General features: G+C 40.9%; 1 protein-coding gene across 1 annotated transcript in view; it reads right to left on the reverse strand.

Annotated features, from left to right (window-relative positions):
* Positions 1-22,677, reverse strand: part of LOC128645416 (collagen alpha-1(XI) chain-like) — a 256,246-nt gene that overhangs the window by 49,816 nt on the left and 183,753 nt on the right. The window contains exons 18-21 of the mRNA XM_053698409.1: positions 22,235-22,275; positions 19,101-19,235; positions 11,101-11,160; positions 8,623-8,691 (exon numbers count right to left, since the gene is read on the reverse strand). Coding sequence (XP_053554384.1) covers positions 8,623-8,691; positions 11,101-11,160; positions 19,101-19,235; positions 22,235-22,275 — 305 coding nt within the window. The remainder of the gene's footprint in view (positions 1-8,622; positions 8,692-11,100; positions 11,161-19,100; positions 19,236-22,234; positions 22,276-22,677) is intronic.

Genomic DNA, 22,677 nt, shown 5'->3' on the forward strand with positions numbered 1-22,677 from the left:
TCCAATTACTGATCCCTATTGGACGTGTAAAAGATCTCTCTTGATGTGATTCCTATCTATTATTATCTGTTGATCTTATATTGCTTTAAATCAATTTTGTATTAACATATGTCCATTATAACACATTGTCACCCTAAATATAGGGCTAAATGCGGGGGACATTATGGTCTCAACTTGCGCTATGTGTTTCACACTTCAGCCCTTACTGTGCTGACAAGATTAAACTTTGTAGTTATGGCAGGCATGAGTGCTACCGCTATCAGTTATTAACACTGAGCTTAACAGTAATTACAATGGACCTCTAATTGAGACACTATACATAGAGCGTTTTGTCTACGCTGCACACGTCACGAACATATGCAAATTAGCCATGTGGCATACGCTAGCTCTGTAAATCTTTGCGCTTTATTCTAGCAATACAGAGGTGGCTGGTCGGTGATAACATGATTGTCCCTAGAAGACCTCTACACACACAGTAGGTACGTTATTTTTATTTGAGATCTATATTTAGCCAACACACTGATGGCAAACATTGTGTCCTATTACCCATAAGAGGTTATATACATATGAATGCCAATAATGACTCGTTTTCTGTGGACTGTATTATACTCCTGCTGGGTGAATTTTTATGTTTATTTGTATAAGGTATGACACATGGTTTTATGCTCCTATGGTTCTATGCTCTATGATATGAGCTAACAGTACACATATATTGTGATTAGGTTTTGGTATACATAGTAATACGGGTCAGCTATTTGATCACGCAGATTGGGACATTGTTACTGATCCTGCACTAACAGTATGGACTAATACCTTAAATTATACAGAAATTTAGTATAGTATTGAATTATATTTGCACTTTATTCACTTTACACCGTAATGGTATTGTTTTGTATATACATATATATTATGTGTTGGAGATACATCTTATTTATGTATTGATGTTTTTTAGGTAATACATTTCTGTTTATATTGTGTCTTGGTATCCAGGCAACTAGGTGGTTACCTTGACAACTAGTTTTGTCACAATTTTTGCACTGTCTGATGGGAGGGGCTTACTATGGCCTAGATTTGGAGTTTGGCGGTAAAAGGGCTGTTAACGCTCCGCGGGCTTTTTTCTGGCCGCACCATAAATTTAACTCTGGTATTGAGAGTTTAATCAAATGCTGCGTTAGGCTCCAAAAAAGGAGCGTAGAGCATTTTTACCGCAAATGCAACTCTCGATACCAGAGTTGCTTACGGACGCGGCCGGCCTCAAAAACGTGCTCGTGCACGATTCTCCCATAGGAAACAATGGGGCTGTTTGAGCTGAAAAAAAACCTAACACCTGCAAAAAAGCAGCGTTCAGCTCCTAACGCAGCCCCATTGTTTCCTATGGGGAAACACTTCCTACGTCTGCACCTAACACCCTAACATGTACCCCGAGTCTAAACACCCCTAACCTTACACTTATTAACCCCTAATCTGCCGCCCCCGCTATCGCTGACCCCTGCATATTTTTTTTAACCCCTAATCTGCCGCTCCGTAAACCGCCGCAACCTACGTTATCCCTATGTACCCCTAATCTGCTGCCCTAACATCGCCGACCCCTATATTATATTTATTAACCCCTAATCTGCCCCCCTCAACGTCGCCGACACCTGCCTACACTTATTAACCCCTAATCTGCCGAGCGGACCTGAGCGCTACTATAATAAAGTTATTAACCCCTAATCCGCCTCACTAACCCTATCATAAATAGTATTAACCCCTAATCTGCCCTCCCTAACATCGCCGACACCTACCTTCAATTATTAACCCCTAATCTGCCGAGCGGACCTCACCGCTACTATAATAAATGTATTAACCCCTAAAGCTAAGTCTAACCCTAATACTAACACCCCCCTAATTTAAATATAATTTACATCTAACGAAATAAATTAACTCTTATTAAATAACTTATTCCTATTTAAAGCTAAATACTTACCTGTAAAATAAACCCTAATATAGCTACAATATAAATTATAATTATATTATAGCTATTTTAGGATTAATATTTATTTTACAGGCAACTTTGTAATTATTTTAACCAGGTACAATAGCTATTAAATAGTTAAGAATTATTTAATAGTTACCTAGTTAAAATAATTACAAAATTACCTGTAAAATAAATCCTAACCTAAGTTACAATTAAACCTAACACTATACTATCATTAAATTAATTAAATACCTACAATTACCTACAATTAAACCTAACACTACACTATCAATAAATTAATTAAATACAATTCCTACAAATAACTACAATGAAATAAACTAACTAAAGTACAAAAAATAAAAAAGAACTAAGTTACAAAAAATAAAAAAATATTTACAAACATAAGAAAAATATTACAACAATTTTAAACTAATTACACCTACTCTAAGCCCCCTAATAAAATAACAAAGCCCCCCAAAATAACAAAATGCCCTACCCTATTCTAAATTACTAAAGTTCAAAGCTCTTTTACCTTACCAGCCCTGAACAGAGCCCTTTGCGGGGCATGCCCCAAGAAGTTCAGCTCTTTTGCCTGTAAAAAAAAACATACAATACCCCCCCCCAACATTACAACCCACCACCCACATACCCCTAATCTAACCCAAACCCCCCTTAAATAAACCTACAGCACTGTAAGATGAGACCGACACAGGGCAATGCCTTCCTAGGCTTTGGTGCAAATTGGTCAAGCTGGCGACCTCCAGCTCCACAATATCAAACAAACAAAACTGTCCACAGCACCAATGTAATAAAAGGAATCTTCTTTATTGAATGTTTAAAAAATTAAAATAAATCCTAACCTAAGTTACAATTAAACCTAACACTATACTATCATTACATTAATTAAATAAAATACCTACAATTACCTACAATTAAACCTAACACTACACTATCAATAAATAAATTAAATACAATTCCTACAAATAACTACAATGAAATAAACTAACTAAAGTACAAAAAATAAAAAAGAACTAAGTTACAAAAAATAAAAAAATATTTACAAACATAAGAAAAATATTACAACAATTTTAAACTAATTACACCTACTCTAAGCCCCCTAATAAAATAACAAAGACCCCCAAAATAAAAAATGCCCTACCCTATTCTAAATTACTAAAGTTCAAAGCTCTTTTACCTTACCAGCCCTGAACAGGGCCCTTTGCGGGGCATGCCCCAAGAAGTTCAGCTCTTTTGCCTGTAAAAAAAAAAACCATACAATACCCCCCCCAACATTACAACCCACCACCCACATACCCCTAATCTAACCCAAACCCCCCTTAAATAAACCTAACACTAAGCCCCTGAAGATCTTCCTACCTTATCTTCACCATACCAGGTTCACCGATCCGTCCTGAAGAGCTCCTCCGATGTCCTGATCCAAGCCCAAGCGGGGGGCTGAAGAGGTCCATGATCCAGCTGAAGTCTTCATCCAAGCGGGAGCTGAAGAGGTCTATGATCCGGATGAAGTCTTCATCCAAGCAGGAGCTGAAGAGGTCCATGATCCGGATGAAGTCTTCTATCAATGGCATCTTCAATCTTCTTTCTTCGGGAGCCATCATCTTCCATCCGACGCGGAACATCCTCTTCTCCCGACGCCTACTAGCCGAATGACGGTTCCTTTAAGGGACGTCATCCAAGATGGCGTCCCTCGAATTCCGATTGGCTGATAGGATTCTGTCAGCCAATCGGAATTAAGGTAGGAATATTCTGATTGGCTGATGGAATCAGCCAATCAGAATCAAGTTCAATCCGATTGGCTGATCCAATCAGCCAATCAGATTGAGCTTGCATTCTATTGGCTGTTCCGATCAGCCAATAGAATGCGAGCTCAATCTGATTGGCTGATTCCATCAGCCAATCAGAAAATTCCTACCTTAATTCCGATTGGCTGATAGAATCCTATCAGCCAATCGGAATTCGAGGGACGCCATCTTGGATGACGTCCCTTAAAGGAACAGTCATTCGTCGTTCAGTCGTCGGTCCGGATGGATGTTCCGCGCTGGAGGTCTTCAGGATCCTGCCGCTTCGCTCCGGATGGAAGAAGATCGAAGATGCCGCTTGGAGAAGATGTTTGCCGGTCCGGATGTCCTCTTCTTGCCGGATAGGAGGAAGACTTTGGAGCACCGGATTATGGATCGCCAACCCCCGCTTGGGTTGGATGAAGATGTTGGAGCCAGGACGGATCGGTGATACCTGGATGGTGAAGACAAGGTAGGAAGATCTTCAGGGGCTTAGTGTTAGGTTTATTTAAGGGGGGTTTGGGTTAGATTAGGGGTATGTGGGTGGTGGGTTGTAATGTTGGGGGGGGGTATGGTATGTTTTTTTTTACAGGCAAAAGAGCTGAAATCCTTGGGGCATGCCCCGCAAAGGGCCCTGTTCAGGGCTGGTAAGGTAAAAGAGCTTGTAACTTTTTTAATTTAGAATAGGGTAGGGCATTTTTTATTTTGGGGGGCTTTGTTATTTTATTAGGGGGCTTAGAGTAGGTGTAATTAGTTTAAAATTGTTGTAAGATTTTTCTTATGTTTGTAAATATTTTATTATTTTTTGTAACTTAGTTCTTTTTTATTTTTTGTACTTTAGCTAGTTTATTTAATTGTATTTATTTGTAGCAATTGTGTTTAATTAATTTATTGATAGTGTAGTGTTAGGTTAATTTTAGGTAATTGTAGGTAGTTTATTTAATTATTTTATTGATAGGGTAGTGTTAGGTTTAATTATATCTTAGGTTAGGATTTATTTTACAGGTAAATTTGTTATTATTTTAACTAGGTAACTATTAAATAGTTCTTAACTATTTAATAGCTATTGTACCTGGTTAAAATAATTACAAAGTTGCCTGTAAAATAAATATTAATCCTAAAATAGCTATAATATAATTATAATTTATATTGTAGCTATATTAGGATTTATTTTACAGGTAAGTATTTAGCTTTAAATAGGAATAAGTTATTTAATAAGAGTTAATTTATTTCGTTAGATTTAAATTATATTTAACTTAGGGGGGTGTTAGTGTTAGGGTTAGACTTAGCTTTAGGGGTTAATCAATTTATTAGAATAGCGGTGAGCTCCGGTCGTCAGATTAGGGGTTAATAATTGAAGTTAGGTGTTGGCGATGTTAGGGAGGGCAGATTAGGGGTTAATACTATTTATGATAGGGTTAGTGAGGCGGGTTAGGGGTTAATAACTTTATTATAGTAGCGCTCAGGTCCGCTCGGCAGATTAAGGGTTAATAAGTGTAGGCAGGTGTCGGCGACGTTGAGGGGGGCAGATTAGGGGTTAATAAATATAATATAGGGGTCGGCGGTGTTAGGGGTAGCAGATTAGGGGTACATAGGGATAACGTAGGTGGCGGCGCTTTGCGGTCGGAAGATTAGGGGTTAATTATTTTAAGTAGCTGGCGGCGACGTTGTGGGGGGCAGGTTAGGGGTTAATAAATGTAATACAGGGGTCGGCGGGGTTAGGGGCAGCAGATTAGGGGTACATAAGTATAACGTAGGTGGCGGTCGGCAGATTAGGGGTTAAAAATTTTAATCGAGTGGCGGCGGTGTGGGGGGACCTCGGTTTAGGGGTACATAGGTAGTTTATGGGTGTTAGTGTACTTTAGGGTACAGTAGTTAAGAGCTTTATAAACCGGCGTTAGCCAGAAAGCTCTTAACTCCTGCTATTTTCAGGCGGCTGGAATCTTGTCGTTAGAGCTCTAACGCTCACTTCAGAAACGACTCTAAATACCAGCGTTAGAAAGATCCCATTGAAAAGATAGGCTACGCAAATGGCGTAGGGGGATCTGCGGTATGGAAAAGTCGCGGCTGAAAAGTGAGCGTTAGACCCTTTAATCACTGACTCCAAATACCAGCGGGCGGCCAAAACCAGCGTTAGGAGCCTCTAACGCTGGTTTTGACGGCTACCGCCGAACTCCAAATCTAGGCCTAAGTTTTTAAGGCACCATGTTTCACTTGCACTGTGTTTGGTCTGAGGAAGGGGTCTGCAAACCCCGAAACGTCCCCATATAATAAATAATCTATATTTATCTAAATCCAGCAAGTGCAGTCCTTAATTGAAGAAACCTTTATATATATATATATATATATATATATATATATATATATATATATATATATATATATGTATATATTGTACTGTTAATCTGCCTGGGTGCTCTTAATGGTGTGCACGTACAAAGTCAAATGGAAGAAGGAGGCATTAACAGGCCTTAATTTCCAATATTTACAACTTTATTTTTGCAAGATATCCGTCATAGGATTACATCAGTCCAATCAAAGTTTCGGTCCTTAAAGACAAATCTTTAAAGAGATCTTTAAGAACAAATCTTTAAAGACACATAGGACAAGATGAACTTCTGGAAAAAACTAGGGTGGCTAAAGAAGAAGCAGGTTCATAACAAAAACAATTAAAAACAATTAGTGTATAATAAACCAGGATCCCACACTTCCTTTTTGCAACAAACCTCCACCTTGGATGGTATATAACAGCACCAGTAACCTTTGTGACATATTGGTCAAGACACACAACCAAACAGATGGCTACCAGCACCCAAGAAAGGATGCTACAGCTGCGGTAACTGCTTGACATGTAACTCATTTATAAATGGTCCAAGATTCCACCACCCACATAATGGTAAATCTATCCAGATACAGCATAGAATGACATGTACCACATAATATGTAGTCTATCTAATCATATGCCCATGTGGACTGTTCTATGTGGGGAAGACGAGTACATCTTTCTGTGAACGTCTGGCCAACCACCGGAGTGCAATCAGGAAGGCTATTAATGACAAAGAAAGTGATCAACCTGTATCACGCCACTTTATGCAAAATGGCCACACTGTGGCGATGCTAAGAACTATTCTCATTGATTGGGTCCCCCCACTAAAAAGAGGCGGGATAGGAACCCGGAGCTGCTCAAGAGAGAAGCACGTTTGATCAAACACTTGGATACACTGGTACCAAAAGGACTAAACACAAGCATTGACTATGCACTATTCTATTGAAACCAATATGTCCATATGACAGCTCCAGATGGCCATATCGGTGAATAACATTGAACCTACTCCTGTGAACCCTACTATGTATAAATATGTAGAATTGTTTAAAGTATCTCTCTCTATACATACATTCCTTCTATTTATTTATTTTGTACATTTGTGTAAAGCCATACTAATCTCCTAGATATGTTTAGAAGAGCTAACAAAAATTCACAAATTATAGCATCGTATCCAACAGCTAATTCATAATGAAGTAGTTGTAGTATTTACAATTTTTGTAGTATCTACCATACTCTCTTCATCTTCCTGTTAAGGTTTTATGTACATAACTTTGTTTTTGGTATGTTCTGTTATATTTTTTATTCTTTGTTCCTTAAATTCTTACATCCGTCATTTTCCCCTGACTTTACATTAATACTTTCCTTTTGTTTTACAACCCTCCATTTATTTTTCAGACATACACACCCTGGGTGTATGTCCGTCTATTAACCCTTAATTTGCACATATGCTTCATTTTTGTATTCCCTATTACCTGTTTTAGTTATTTATATAGGAATCTAACTTCCCCTAGGATTGCAGAATTTGGTTTATTATAAAAGGGCAGTGCAACTTAGTGGTACTAGTAAGTCTGCTCCTTTTGGCCATAATAGTATCCTATTGACAGTTGTTTCACTTCAGATGCTGCACCAATGCGGCATAACCCTGAGGACACACGCTTATCTAATAGAATCTACAGTACACTTCTGTCTGTGTCACATATTTTGAACAAGTTGTTACTAGCTGCCTATATCTTTCAAACAGGATCAGTGGGTTATTTCCGCTGTGTAACCAATCTCACAACAGTTGTTGCAGCTGAAATTGGTTTCCATGACTACTACGCATAACACTACTAAACTCATGAGTCACGCGATAGTTGCGCCGCTGATGACGTCTCAACACTGCTTTTTTTTTTACGTAAGTCTCGTAATCTAGGCGTTTGAGTTTAGCACTGTAGGTCTAAAGCGATGTGTTAGGTCTTTGTTTTTTAAAAGCACGCTACATTGAAGTCTTTGGGAAGAAGAAGACTTGATGCTCAAATTTCCCGCACAAACAATTTATTTTAAACTTGTAATACGCAAGTTTAGTACGTTACTTTTAATCTGGCCCTATGTGTTTAACCCTCACAAAAGCATTAAACACACAGTTAAAGTGCCATTTTGAAGCCAAAAAGAGCTGCTGGTCCTAAGCGGGGACATCAGCTGCTGATTGGCTTACTGTCCATGTCTGCTCAGGACCAGTAGCTCTCTGGCGCTCCTGAGTGGTACTTTACACTTGTGTTTAACCCATTAACGGGATTGGTAGTACTAAAATTATATGAATTAGAGCAGGTCATTTTTGTACTAGAATGCCTATTAAATATTTAAAGGGCATTCTAGTGCAAAAATGACCTGCTCTAATTCATATAATCCAGAAATATATTTCCCATTAATCAAAAGTGCAGATATTTATGAAAAATAAATGATAAAAAAGAATAAAAAATTATCTTTGGAAGCACTGGATGGAACACTGAGAAACTTAACAAAGGTTATATTTGAAAATAGAGAGGATTATAGAACCTTACCGAAGGTATCCTGGCATTTACACTTGGTGGTACTGTTTTAATATCTCCAGGATATTGAGACTCTTCTTCCTGCCAAGAGAATATTGACATATGCACATTTTAGTACAAAAAGGATAAAAAAGAATGCTTATTAATTTAATGTAGCCAACAATCAGCAGGCGCTACCCAGGGATCTGAACCAAAAATGGGCTGGCTCTTAAGTTTAGGATTTCTGCTTTTCAAATAAATATAGCAAGAGAACAAATAAAAATTCATAATAGGAGTATATTAGAAAGTTGCTTAAAATTGCATGCTCTATCAGAATCATGAAAAAAAAATTGGGTTTAGTATTCCTTTAACAGCTAAAGGCAAGCAAGTTAAAACTTCATTAATAGTAGAGTTAATATACTCCATAAGTTTTCGAAAAAGTTCAGATGAATCCTCCTGGAGCAACTTTGATAGGCTAAAAACCCTTGCACACTCTGAAATGCAGGGTTAGAATTAGACTTAGCACATGAGGTATACAGCTGAGCAGGGGGACGCAACTGAGAATCCTTACAAAGCAAATTAACTGGAAAGGGATTGCAACGACTGTGCTCTTGTTCCTGGAGATCTACTGCCTGCACTGGCTAGCTCTGTGGCTCTGCCTGCTTGCCAGCTGCCTGTAGTTTCACAATCAGCACAGCTATAAAAGGTTGCCTCACAGGCCACTCCCTGCCCTGACATTGTGGTTCAGTCTTGCTGTAAGTGCCTCTGACCTGAAGTCTGTTTACATGTTGTTAAGTGATTCTTCTGGTTCCTAAATCTGGCTTGCCTTCTGACTTTTCTTTTTGCATCTCACTTTGATTTGATGATGGCTTGGACAGCTTCTCCAGTATTCTGAACTTGTTGGTCTGTTTTCCGGACTTCTCTTCTGGACTCTCCCTGTGTTTGGTAAATTATTACACTGATTTCTGGTATCTGACCCTCAGCCTGTCTTCTGATTTTTCTCTGTTACCAGCCAGTGTCTGCTACATATGTATCCAGTATCCACACCCTGCAGGGGACATCTGCAAAGCTCCACTATCCTGCTCCTGTACTCTAGCTCTGCAGAGGGCATCTGGCAAGCACTGGTATCGTGTTCCAGTATCCAAGCCCTTTAGAGGGCATCTGCCAAGCTTTGCTATCCTGCTTCTGTACCCAAGCCCTACAGAGGATATCTGCCAAGCGCTGTTATTCTGTTCCAGTATTCACGCTTTTGCAGAGGGCATCTGCCAAGCTCTAGTATCCTGTTCCTGTACCCTAGACCTGCAGAGTTTGTCTGCCAAGTACTTGTCGTCGGCCATAAAGTGGGCACTCCAGTCTCAGCTTAGAATGGGCACTCCTGTCCTTGACCCACAAGTGGGCATTCCAGTCCTTGGCTCTCTATTGGGCACTCCAGTTCCTGGCCATAGAGGGGGTACTACTAAATCCAGCTCTGACTAAAAACCTGTACAATAAAACTTGCATTGTCTGTCTGTTATCTCAACCATGCCTAAAAGGGGTAGTAACATAAAGAAGTCCATACCACTGAACTTGCTCCTATGAGTGTGACAGGAATAAAGTATCTGAGGATCTCCCTTCTAAAAGATCAGCTAATGGACCAGAAGCCTGAGCTCCATTAGCTTGCCCATAGTAATAGTAAGACAATAGCTTAAATATCAGAGATAGACTGAAGCAAATAAGCAGTACAAAGCCAGCAGATAGTTAACCCCCAAGGGAAGAAAATACACAATGCAAAACTGATTAACCCTTAAGAGGGAAACAGTAATAATAATAAGGCACTGTCAAATAAGCACTTAAAAACAGCAAAAGGCTTTGCATAGCAAATAACATAGCACAAAAATGGTTAAATACATTTTGTATCCCAGGGGATTGGTAGGCAAGTACACACTTCACATAGGGAGGTCTGTGGATCCCACAAGGAGCAGCTCACTGTAAACCAGGGGGTTGGTGGACCACTCCACTTTTCACCTGGGAGGCCTGTGACATTTTTCATTGAGAAAAGACCTTTCACTTCCTGACTGATAACTCACTCCTTGTCTACCCCTATGAATACCAGATTACTATGAGGAGGAACTGGGCCTCAGATTGGTTAGAGGACCCCTCTCAACAATGAGTAGATGTACACTTCACTGCTCATCAAGGAGGCAAAATAAATGACTGTGGATCATAGGAAGTTGGAGGGTTTTAAAGCTCTTTTCCCCCTCCTAGTGGCCTGGAGGCGAATTCTCATACATGATGACTTGTAGACTTTCACAATCTGATGAAGGAAAAAAAATGGCCAATGTTTCAGAGATTTTATAATGATGTCTTCACAGGGTTTTTTGTTACCGTAAAGAATCATCATGTGGGTACCAAACATTGATTTAGGGTGAATTTTTAAAAATAGCTGTGTCCTTATGCAAATGTTTATTATGCAGCAGCTGATTTTCCTTTAAATTGTGAATAATGTTGATTGATAACATCATTTTTACTTACTGTGTAGTCCTCTGATACGAATGGGTCATCAGCGGGAAGTAGCGAATTAGAATCTTCCATCTGAAAGAGCAATAAGAAAAGTTGTAAGGAGATATTAAATGCAACAATAGGAGAAGTAAAAAGAGGGATTGTATGGAGCAACAGTTTTTCTAAAGAGCATTTGAAGGCAGTATATAGAGGATGGTTATAATGAGGAGGGGATTTAATCAACAACATATGTTTTACAGCATGTGGTTATATGAAGATGAGTATTATTGGAAATGGTTAAAAGAAATACTGTAGGAATTTGTATAAAACATAAATTATGCTTACCTGATAATTTCCTTTCCATCTGTATGAGGAGAGCCCATGGCTTCATTCCTTACTTGTGGGAATACAGAACCTGGCCACCAGGAGTAGGCAAAGACACCCCAGCCAAAGGCTTAAATACCTCCCCCACTCCCTTCATCCCCCAGTCATTCTGCCGAGGGAACAAGGAACAGTAGGAGAAATATCAGGGTATAAATGGTGCCAGAAGAATGAAAAATTTTGGTCCGCACAATGGAGAAAACGGACGGGGGCCGTGGACTCTCCTCATACAGATGGAAAGGAAATGATCACGTAAGGATAATTTATGTTTTCCATCTTAATATGAGGAGAGTCCACAGCTTCATTCCTTACTTGTGGGAAACATATACCCAAGCTCTAGAGGACACTGAATAAAAATGGGACGGTAAAAGAGAGGCGGACCCTATTCTGAGGGCACCACAGCCTGCAAAACCTTTCTCACAAAAGCTACTTCAGCTGAAACAAAAACATCAAATTTGTAAAATTTTGAAAAAGTATGAGGCTTATGTCCCGCTGTTTCATATGCCAAGCGAATAATGCTCCTCAACCAAAAAGATAGGGAAGTGGAAGAAGCGTTCTGCCCTCTCCACTTCCCAGAATAGACAACAAACAATACTGAAGTCTGTTTAAAATCCTTCATGGTCTGAAGATAGAATTTCAAAGCCCGAACCACATCCAGATTATGTAGTAATCGTTCCTTCAAAGAAGAAGGATTAGGACACAAGGAAGGAACCACAATCTCCTGATTGATGTTGCGATCAAACACAACCTTAGGGAGAAAACCCAACCCAGTGTGAAGAACAGCCTTATCAGCATGAAAAACTAGGAAAGGAGGCTCACATTGCAAGGCTACCATCTCAGAGACTCGGCATGCCGAAGCAATAGCTAGTAGAAAAAGAACCTTCCAAGACAGTAATTTAATGTCAACCGAATGCATGGGCTCAAACGGGGCCCTCTGCAAAACCTTAAGAACCAGATTTAAGCTCCAAGGAGGAGCAGAATGTCTAAACACAGGCCTGATTCTAGACAAAGCCTGAACAAAAGACTGTACATCAGGAAGCTCAGATAGAGCCGAAATCTGTCCCTTTAAGGAACTGGCGGCAAGTCCCTTCTCCAAACCATTTTGGAGAAAGGAAAGAATCCTGGACACCTTGACCTTATGCCAGGGGAATCCACGCTAATCCCACCAGAATAAGTAGGTCCTCCACACCTTATGATAGATGCAATGGGTGGCCGACTTTCTAGCTTGAATGAGAGTATCAATCACTCTCTCCGAAAAACCTCTCTTGGCTAGGACTAAGCGTTCAATCTCCACGCAGTCAGCCTCAGACAAACTAGATTCTGATGAATAAAAGGATCCTGTTCCAGCAGATTTCTGCAACAAGGTAACCTCCATGGAGGAGATGAAGACATCCCCACCAGGTCCGCGAACCACATTCTTTGCGGCCATGATGGAGCAATCAGAATAGCCAAAGCTTGCTCCTGCTTGATGTGGGCCACTACACAAAGGAGAAGTGGTAACAGAGGAAAGATATAAACTAGGTTGAACCTCCAAGGCACTGCTAATGCATCTATCAGCTCTACCTGAGGATCTCTGGACCGCGACCCATATCTGGGTAGCTTGGAATTGAGTCTGGACGCCATGAGATCTATCTCCGGTGTCCCCCATCTGCAGCAAATCTCTGCAAACACCTTGGGATGGAGAGACCATTCCCACGGATGAAACGATTGTCTGCTGAGAAAATCCGCGTCCTAGTTGTCCACGCCCGGAATGTGGATCGCTGACATCAAACAGTTGTGGGCTTCCGCCCATTCCAGAATCCAAGATACTTCCCTCATTGCTAGGGAGCATCTATATCTAGATTCTGATGAACAAAAGGATCCTGTTCCAGCAGATTTCTGCAACAAGGTAACCTCCATGGAGGAGATGAAGACATCCCCACCAGGTCCACGAACCACATTCTTTGCGGCCATGATGGAGCAATCAGAATAGCCAAAGCTTGCTCCTGCTTGATGTGGGCCACTACACAAAGGAGAAGTGGTAACAGAGGAAAGATATAAACTAGGTTGAAAATCCAAGGCACTGCTAATGCATCTATAAGCTCTACCTGAGGATCTCTGGACCGCGACCCGTATCTGGGTAGCTTGGAATTGAGTCTGGACGCCATGAGATCTATCTCCGGTGTCCCCCATCTGCAGCAAATCTCTGCAAACACCTTGGGATGGAGAGACCATTCCCACGGATGAAACGATTGTCTGCTGAGAAAATCCGTGTCCTAGTTGTCCACACCCGGAATGTGGATCGCTGACAGCAAACAGTTGTGGGCTTCCACCCATTCCAGAATCCAAGATAGTTCCCTCATTTCTAGGGAGCATCTAGATCTAGATTCTGATGAACAAAAGGATCCTGTTCCAGCAGATTTCTGCAACAAGGTAACCTCCATGGAGGAGATGAAGACATCCCCACCAAGTCCGCAAACCACATTCTTTGCGGCCATGATGGAGCAATCAGAATAGCCAAAGCTTGCTCCTGCTTTATGTGGGCCACTACACAAAGGAGAAGTGGTAACAGAGGAAAGATATAAACTAGGTTGAACCTCCAAGGCACTGCTAATGCATCTATCAGCTCTACCTGAGGATCTCTGGACCGCGACCCGTATCTGGGTAGCTTGGAATTGAGTCTGGACGCCATGAGATCTATCTCCGGTGTCCCCCATCTGCAGCAAATCTCTGCAAACACCTTGGGATGGAGAGACCATTCCCACGGATGAAACGATTGTCTGCTGAGAAAATCCGCGTCCTAGTTGTCCACGCACGGAATGTGGATCACTGACAGCAAACAGTTGTGGGCTTCCGCCCATTCCAGAATCCAAGATACTTCCCTCATTGCTAGGGAGCTTCTCGTTCCCCCTGATGGTTGATGTAAGCCACGAGGTTATGTTGTCTGATTGGAATCTGATAAACTGGGATGAAACCAGAAGAGGCCAAGCCTTCAGAGCATTGAAGATCACTCGAAGTTCCAAAATGTTTATTGGGAAGAGAGATTCCTCCCGAGTCCACAGGCCCTGTGCCTTCCTGGTACCCCAAACAGCTCCCCATCCTTATAGACTTGCATCCGTAGACGCAATCTCCCAGGATGGTCTCAAGAAGGATGTCCCTTGGGACAGGTGATCTGGACAGAGCCACCAAGAGAGCGATTCTCTTGACCAGTTGTCCAGAGAAATCTGTTATGACAGATCCAAGTGGTCGCTGTTCCACTGCCTCAGCATGCACAGCTGAAGAGGTCTGAGATGGAATCTGGAGAATGGGATGATATCTATGCTGGACACCATGAGTCCAATTACCTCCATACACCAGGCCACAGAGGGCCTTAAGGAGGTCTGGAGGGCATGACAATTGGAACTAATATTGCAACGTCTCTGGTCTGTAAGAAATATCCTCAATAATATGGAATCTATTATCGTAACCAGGAATTCCACCCTGGTACTGGAAACCAGAGAACCCTTTTCTAAGTTTATCTTCCATCCATGAGATTGAAGAAGAAGTAGAAGAGCTCTTGAATGGTCCTCTGCCAGCCGACAGGACGGAGCCTGAACCAGGATGTCGTCCAAATATGGCGCTACTGCAATACCTCTGGATCTCACCACCGCAAGCAGAGTCCCCAGAACCTTTGTAAAGACTCTTGGAGCAGTAGCTAGACCAAATGGAAGAGCAACAAACTGGAAGTGCTGGTCCGGAAATGCAAATCTTAAGAACTTGAAGTGTTCCTTGTGTATTGGCACATGAAGGTAAGCATCCTTCAAGTCTATCGTAGTCATAAACTGTCCCTCTTGAACTAAGGGCAGAATGGACCTTATTGTCTCCATCTTGAACAATGGGACCAACAGAAACTTGTTTAAGCACTTTAGGTTCAGAATCGGGAGAAACATACTTTGGGACCACAAAAAGGTTTGAGTAGTTCCCCAGACCCCTCTCTGCTAGAGGTACCGGCATAATTACTCCCAGGGAGGAGAGATTCCCTCACACACCCTAGAAACGCTTCATGTTTTTCTGGCCTTGAAGACAGGTTTGATAAGAAGAATCTGCCCCTGGGTGGATGAGTTCTGAAATCTATCCTGTAACCCTGGGCGATGACCTCCAGAACCCAAGGGTCTTGCATGTCCCCAAGCCAAGCCTTCACAGAGAGAGATAGTCTTCCCCCAACATGATCCAGCGACGAATCGAGGGCAGCCCCTTTATGCAGATTTTGTTTTGGCGGGCTTCTTGTTCTGATTATTATTATTATTCTTTATTTATAAAGTGCCAACAGATTCAGCAGCGTTGTCAATGGGTAACAAAGATAAAAGGACAGTACAATATGAGAAACCAGACAAAACAAACAGATACAGGAGAAATTGAGAGCCCTGTTCCCGTGGGAACTTACAATCTAAATGGGTAGGAGGGTGAGAAACAGAGGTGGGAACTGCAAAGGTGGGAATGATGTTAGTGTGGAGTTAGATGAGGGCAACTATTAGGCAAGTGGAATTCATTAGTTACTGATTTGGTGATAGGTTTCCCTGAACAAGAAGGTCTTTAGGGAGCGTTTAAAGGAAGAGAGGTTGGGTGAAAGTCTGTCAGCTCGAGGAAGTGCGTTTCAAAGGTTTGGTGCAGCAAAAGAGAAGTCCTGTAGTCTAGCATGGGAGGAGGTGATGGTAGAAGAGGCAAGGAGTAGATCATTGTTGGATCTTAGGGGATGGGCTGGAGTATATTTGTTGATGAGTGAGGACAGGTGGGGGGGGGGGGCTGCATTGGTAAGGGCTTTGTAGGTCAGGAGTGAGAATTTTGAATTTAATTCTGCTGTGAATGGGGAGCTAATGAAGGGACTCACAGAGGGGTGCAGCAGATACAGAGTGTTGGGAGAGGTGGATTAGCCTAGCAGAGGTATTTAGAATAGATTGAAGGGGGAGAGGCGGGAGAGAGGAAGGCCAGTTAGTAGGTTGTTACAGTAGTCAAGCCGGGAAATTAATAGGGAATGGATTAGCTGTTTAGTAGTTTCAGCACTCAGAAAAGGACGAATTTTGGAGATACCTGCCACTGCAGGTTGAAACAAAAACCCTGTGTGCTGAAACATTTTTCTTAACAGAGTTTCTAGCTTGGATTTATTCCAAGATTGAGACAGTTTCCAAGTTCCCTTGGAAAGTTCAGGCTTTGCGGAAGGCTGCTGGTGTTGGGATTTATCCGATCAAAAGGGACGAAAGCTAGGACCCTGTCCTTTAGGTTTATTTTTCTTATCCTGCGGTAGAAAGGCACCTTTGCCCCCCATGACAGTGGATATGATTGAGTTCAGGCCTGGACCAAAAAGAATCTTCTCCTTAAAAGGAAGGGAAAGTAGCCTAGATTGTGAAGTCATGTCCGCAGATCAAGACTTCAGCCAGAGTGTTCTACGGGCTAGAACAGAAAAACCTGATGTCTTGGTATTCAGGTGAATGATCTGCATATTTGCATCACAGATAAAAGAGTTAGCTACCCTCAAGGCCTTAATTCTTTCCTGGATCTCCTCAAGGGGAGTTTCCACCTCGATCATCTCTGATAGAGAGTTACACCAATATGTAGCAGCTCCAGCCACTGCAGCAACTGCCGCTACAGGTTGAAACAAAAACCCAGTGTGCTGAAACATTTTTCTTAACAGAGTTTCTAGCTACTTATCCATGGGCTCCTTAAATGGCCATCTGTCCTCAAGTGGGATAGTAGTGCGCTTAACAAGCGTGGAGATAGCTCCATCCACCTTAGGGACGGAACCCCACACTCCAATTTCCAGTCCGGAACCGGGAACAATTTCTTAAAGGAAGAAGAAGTGGTAAAAGAGAATGCTAGTCTCCCCCATTTATTTTTAATAATATTTGCCATCTTTACTGGAACCGGGAAAGTCTGTGGCACCACCCTGTCCTCATAAACCTTATCAAATTTAGGAATAGAAGGTTCCTCAGGTAATTTAGGTTCTGGAACCTCTAAAGTAGCCAACACTTCCTTTAACAAAAAGCATAAATGCTCGATCCTAAATCTAAAGTCTGGTTCCTCCACAGCCAGAGGTTTAGAGGCAGCAGATTCCGACCCAGAAAGAGCATCCTCTGAAGTATCAGAGGCGTCCTCATCAGTGGATAATCTAGTATCAGATAAATCCAACAAATTAGTAGATGACCCCTGGGAAGTATAGTAATATTTAACCTTTCGCTTGCGCTTAGCAGGGCGAGGTAAAGCACTGAAGGCCACAGACACTGCCGTTTGTAGCTGTTCAGAAAAGTTTGGCGGTAAGAGGTTCCCTCCCAAAGAAGGATTAGTAGTGCAATGGGAAGCTGCATGTGTAATAGGAGACGACTGCAGGGAACGCACCTCACGGGACAGAGACCCCTCAGAGGTGGACAGCTCAGTGGTACTAAACATCTTGGGGTTTTTAGATATAAGTACTTTATCAAGGCATGTGGAACATAACTGAGCAGGCGGGTATACCGTAGCCTCCTCACAATAAAAACAGGTATTAGATTTAGGTAAAGAGGGAGTACCATCTAACGTATCAGAGTCCTTCATAGCTTGCACTTTCAAGATAGACTATAGAAAAAGATAAATGGCACCTTTATACCTCAATGGCTGGGGCACTCACCACCTCCTATTACCCAGGCCGCACAAAGAAACCAATTCATCTCCTGTAAACCGCACACTCAGGAAAGAGGAAATCAGTGTGACTACACCCGGTTACGTGGTGTGTCATGCAGGACCGCCCCTACTCCTGGAATAAGCGCGCAAAACCTAACAGGCCGCGCAGTTATCCAGAAATGAAAGTAAAACCTGAATGTTCCAACATCTGCCTGAGCCTCATCTCACAAATGTTGCAGCATAAAACATAATAAAGCAAATTAGGCGTAAATCCCCCCTGTTCAATAATGCTTTGATTCCATACAGATAAAAGGAGTCACACTGTGACCATGTCTTTTTGCGTTTTCATATGAGTATAAAATGAAACGATCTTACCGGAATCACCGCCGTGGAACAGACACACAGCCTTTTAAGTTTGACAGTCTTGTAGCATCGCACCTGACATGGACTTGAGTGATAGAAGCAGGCAGTGAAACTCGTCAACACTGATTGCTTAGGAGCTGTTAATACGAGTCTGGATGGTTTCGCAGAAAGACTCTCCCTGTATTCCCACAAGTAAGGAATGAAGCCGTGGACTCTCCTAATATTAAGATGGAAAAAAATATTTAAAGGGTATTGTGGAGTGAAATGAGATGTTTTAAGGTGAAGTAATTTGGAGCAATATTAGTGATAGGAAAGAAGTTATACTGAGCAAGAAAAACGCAATATGAAGCAAGGTAGGGCTAATAGTACAAGTTTAACTGAGAAATAGGGGGAGTCAGAGGAAAGGATTAAATAAAGCAATACGAATAGTTATAGTAAATATTCGATGGTAATAAAGGCCCTATGGAGCAATATGATAATATATAATGTACAGTAATTATTATATAGAGCAAAGTAAAGATTTGCAGGGATGGGTTTAAAGGAACAATATGAAAAGTTATATATAGAGGTTATATAGAGCAATAAGTATTAATGAGGGTTATATGGGGGTTATAAGTGGACATATAGAAGCAATTATTTAACTAAGCCAGTATCATACACTGCAAAAGCATTAAACAAACCAAGATTTTGCTCCATCCTATGCTGGTTCTGAAAAAGCCATTGCTTCTGTCTTTCACATAAGCCAAACTGCCCTCAGGAACCTCCTCCCCCGCACGGAGCATTTCATCCTTGGTCTGAAATATCCAACTCTGAACCTAAAGAAACCACAGGATGAATGTAATGACGCTATGTAAAGACACCACTTTAATGGATCAGTCTACCTTTGCTAAAGGATAAGTTGTGTTGACGATCTATTCTTTTGGCTTTAGCATGTTAATAAATGTTTTAATTTTCAAATACATTTCTCCTATATAAGTTAGAACATTTCTGATTCAACTTTGTATTAGTAAATGTGAATGTGAAGGAGAAAGGTAAATTATTATTTTATTTTATATTGAGGAGTTTTGTGACCTAATCTGACACATCACAGAATATAAACTCATTCCAACTGTAAAAAACAAATATAGCATTTCACATTTTGGCACCTCCACCATCTGTGTTATTTTATCTATCAGCACCAGCATTAACGCCTGACTCATCTACCTCCATTTTCCACCAAAACTGATCAATGACACTTATCCCTCTAACGCACATCATCCAAAGCTACCCACCACCATTATGTGCACCATTCAAATGCCATTTCCAAACCAATACTCCATGCAACACTCTAAAGGTGACATTGTATTGTAAAATTTGTTTACTTTTAACATAATCCTAATTACTTGTTATACCATCTGCAGAGTATTAAATGTATGGGAAATTTCTCCTTTCTGTTTACTTTTGTATTTTTTGTGTCTGAAATAAACAAAGAGCCACGATAAACCCCTTTGTGCTTTTCACACAGTTAGCACGCCACTCATAATCTATCCCTAAATACCTTCACCTACAAGAAGAGCAAACCTGCTCAGGTTCAGTGAGCAAAACCAGCTATTTTAGACACAAAAATCTCTTTCTCCCACCCCCACTGAGAGGTTGATTTCTCCTGCTGTCTACTGCTTGCATAGCTTTATGTTGCAGTTATCATATTATCATTTTCAGAATACATGTTGGTTTCAACAGTCAAAATCAAATACTTTAAATAAAATAAAGGTAAAGGAGTTGTTTCTAAACAATTAAAACAGATTACTGGGAACACTTTAAAGAGAGAAAATGTACAGTAAAATGTTCATTTAATCTAACCCCCATACATAAAACCACATCTTTACACTTCAATCAAAACATTCCTTTTTAACAAATATCACCTTCAGTACTTAATCTTAAAACACACTTACATAAAGTATTCACGCATAGCAACTACCAACTCTAGGATCTTCACACTCTGCAACACCCGAGTCACACTATTGTTTGTGGACGACAGATCCAGCATTAACAGCAACACTCTTATTATCTTAACCTTCAACTCCCTTAAAAAATAAGGTTATTTAGTTTTGCAGTAAGACAGCTCAATCTTTATTTTCTTCTTGAATGGGTATCTATAGTCTTAGTTGAATGTTCATGCCTTGCAGCTTAAAGAAGAGGTTTAAGGTCCAGTGTCATAATCCTCCCTGCAGCACACTTAGGTTTGTTCAGATAGCCTACAGGGGATCTGGGATTGCTGTGGAATGCTGTTCCTGCACACAACCTACTGCAACAATCCCCTAAAAGAACCACAGCATCTTAAAAACCACCAGGTGATCCAATTAACTGCAAACATGTAATGGTATACCCCACATGATTTGCCATCCATGATGTTTCCACAAATTGGTATTCCATGGCTTTATGAAGCTGAAGATCCCTGGACTCTGGTTTAAGGTAGGACATAAGATTTGGGTTTCTTTGCATTGGGAAGTTTGTGGAGAGGAGTCTCTTGGGTGCTGTGTAGTCTGTTTGTCTTTTGTTTTTTTGTTTTTTTTTGGGGGGGGGGGTGGATAAGTGGAGAATTTATTTTTTATGTGATGGGGACTTGCATTGGGCAAGTCAAAGACGTTATATCCGTTGATTGCTAGAGGGTCTTTGGGTGCTGTGGTAGTTTTTCTGCAGGTTGGATGGCTATTAGGTGCTAGGAGGGGCATCTTAGGTTCTGGGACAGGAATACATGGTAGATGATCATACAATGAGGCTCAGAAGTGCTAGAGAAACTGGCACTAGGTTGATTCAATGGTGGGGACATTATCCCTGTGGGGGGGGGGGGGGGCTTTAAAGCCATTATAAGCGCAGAGAGCCCTTTCTGTGATATATTCTGCAGGGGAGGGAAGGATTTTCTGGGTAGACCCATTTACTGGAACAAACTTTTAGAGGCAGTGGAGTACTTGTTGGTTTGGGAAGGAAGAGGTTATTTGTGATTGAGTGTTAAGGACAAGGTTAATAGCTGTGGTGGTCAGTAGTTGTTTGTGGGTATAATGGTAAAATGTTATTAGGTGTAATGTAGCTGGGCTTTGCTATTAGGGATACATGACAGGTGACTGGCGTTCATGTCTCAAAGAATACCAGTATAAGAATAACACAGATACCAATATATAGCACCAGTGTTAATGCAATGTGGCAAAATTTAGATGTAATCTATCTGAAATAAGTTTACATCTGTTTTGTGGGTGAAAGTAGAATGGGAAATGATTGCTAATTACCACTAAAGTACAACTAAAAGTATGTGTTAAATGTAGAAATGAAACAGATTTTGGTCCAGGGGTCTGTGTATGTGTGGGGGGTATAGGGAACGTTCTAAGGGCTGGATGCAGTCCTGGCTTTCCAGCCACTGCCTTAAACAGAGCATTAGGATTGTAGCAAGGGGTTTGCCTACAGAAGGTTGAGATAAACTTTCTTTAATAATTTTTATTTTTAAACATTTAGGCCTATAGGATCATTAACAACTGTAGTCTGTTTCATCCATGTGTTTCTTGCAACTTACATCACATACCTTCCCTAAAACAAAGAACAATAAAAGGCAAATTCCATATATTTTACAATAATTTGTGATTGGTTTTAAATATCATCTGAACTGCACCTTTCAATTAGTTATTTATTATCAAGGGGCACCTTTGACATGCAGGTACATTATACATACTACGTAGATGTATTAGCCATCTTCACAATTGCATTCTAGAGGAAAATTACTTATTGTCTAGAAAGTGTTGCATATTTAAAATAATTGTTTAGTAAATAAGATGGCTGAGATTACCTGTATATATCGGTGGGTATCACCAGAGGCTGCTGAGGAATCTATTGAAAAAAAATATGAAGGTAAAATGGAGTGATAAATAAGGTAAAAAGGGGACAGGAAGGATGAGAAAGGTGTGACTAGCTAAAGAGGTGTGAATAAAGTATAAAGAAGTTATAAGAAGGGCGAAAAGCCAAATAACATAGGGCCGATTCTCTAAAGCTCTATTCTAGATTCTATAAGAAGTCCCTCAGGGATTGCTCTAAAGACAATTTTTACCTTGACAATTATGTATATTATTTATGGGAGTTTCCTATTTTTCTATATGTGAAAGAGAGGCACTTGCATTAAATACAGTGCTCAATAAAATAAGATGAAGATTTCTGTCCATGCTGATTCATTTTTGAAAACCAGACCCTAAAATAGAAGGATGACTGGTAAAGATGGAAGTTGTTTGGAGCCTG

Source organism: Bombina bombina, chromosome 1, assembly GCF_027579735.1.
Source record: "Bombina bombina isolate aBomBom1 chromosome 1, aBomBom1.pri, whole genome shotgun sequence".
Taxonomy (NCBI): Eukaryota; Metazoa; Chordata; class Amphibia; order Anura; family Bombinatoridae; genus Bombina; species Bombina bombina.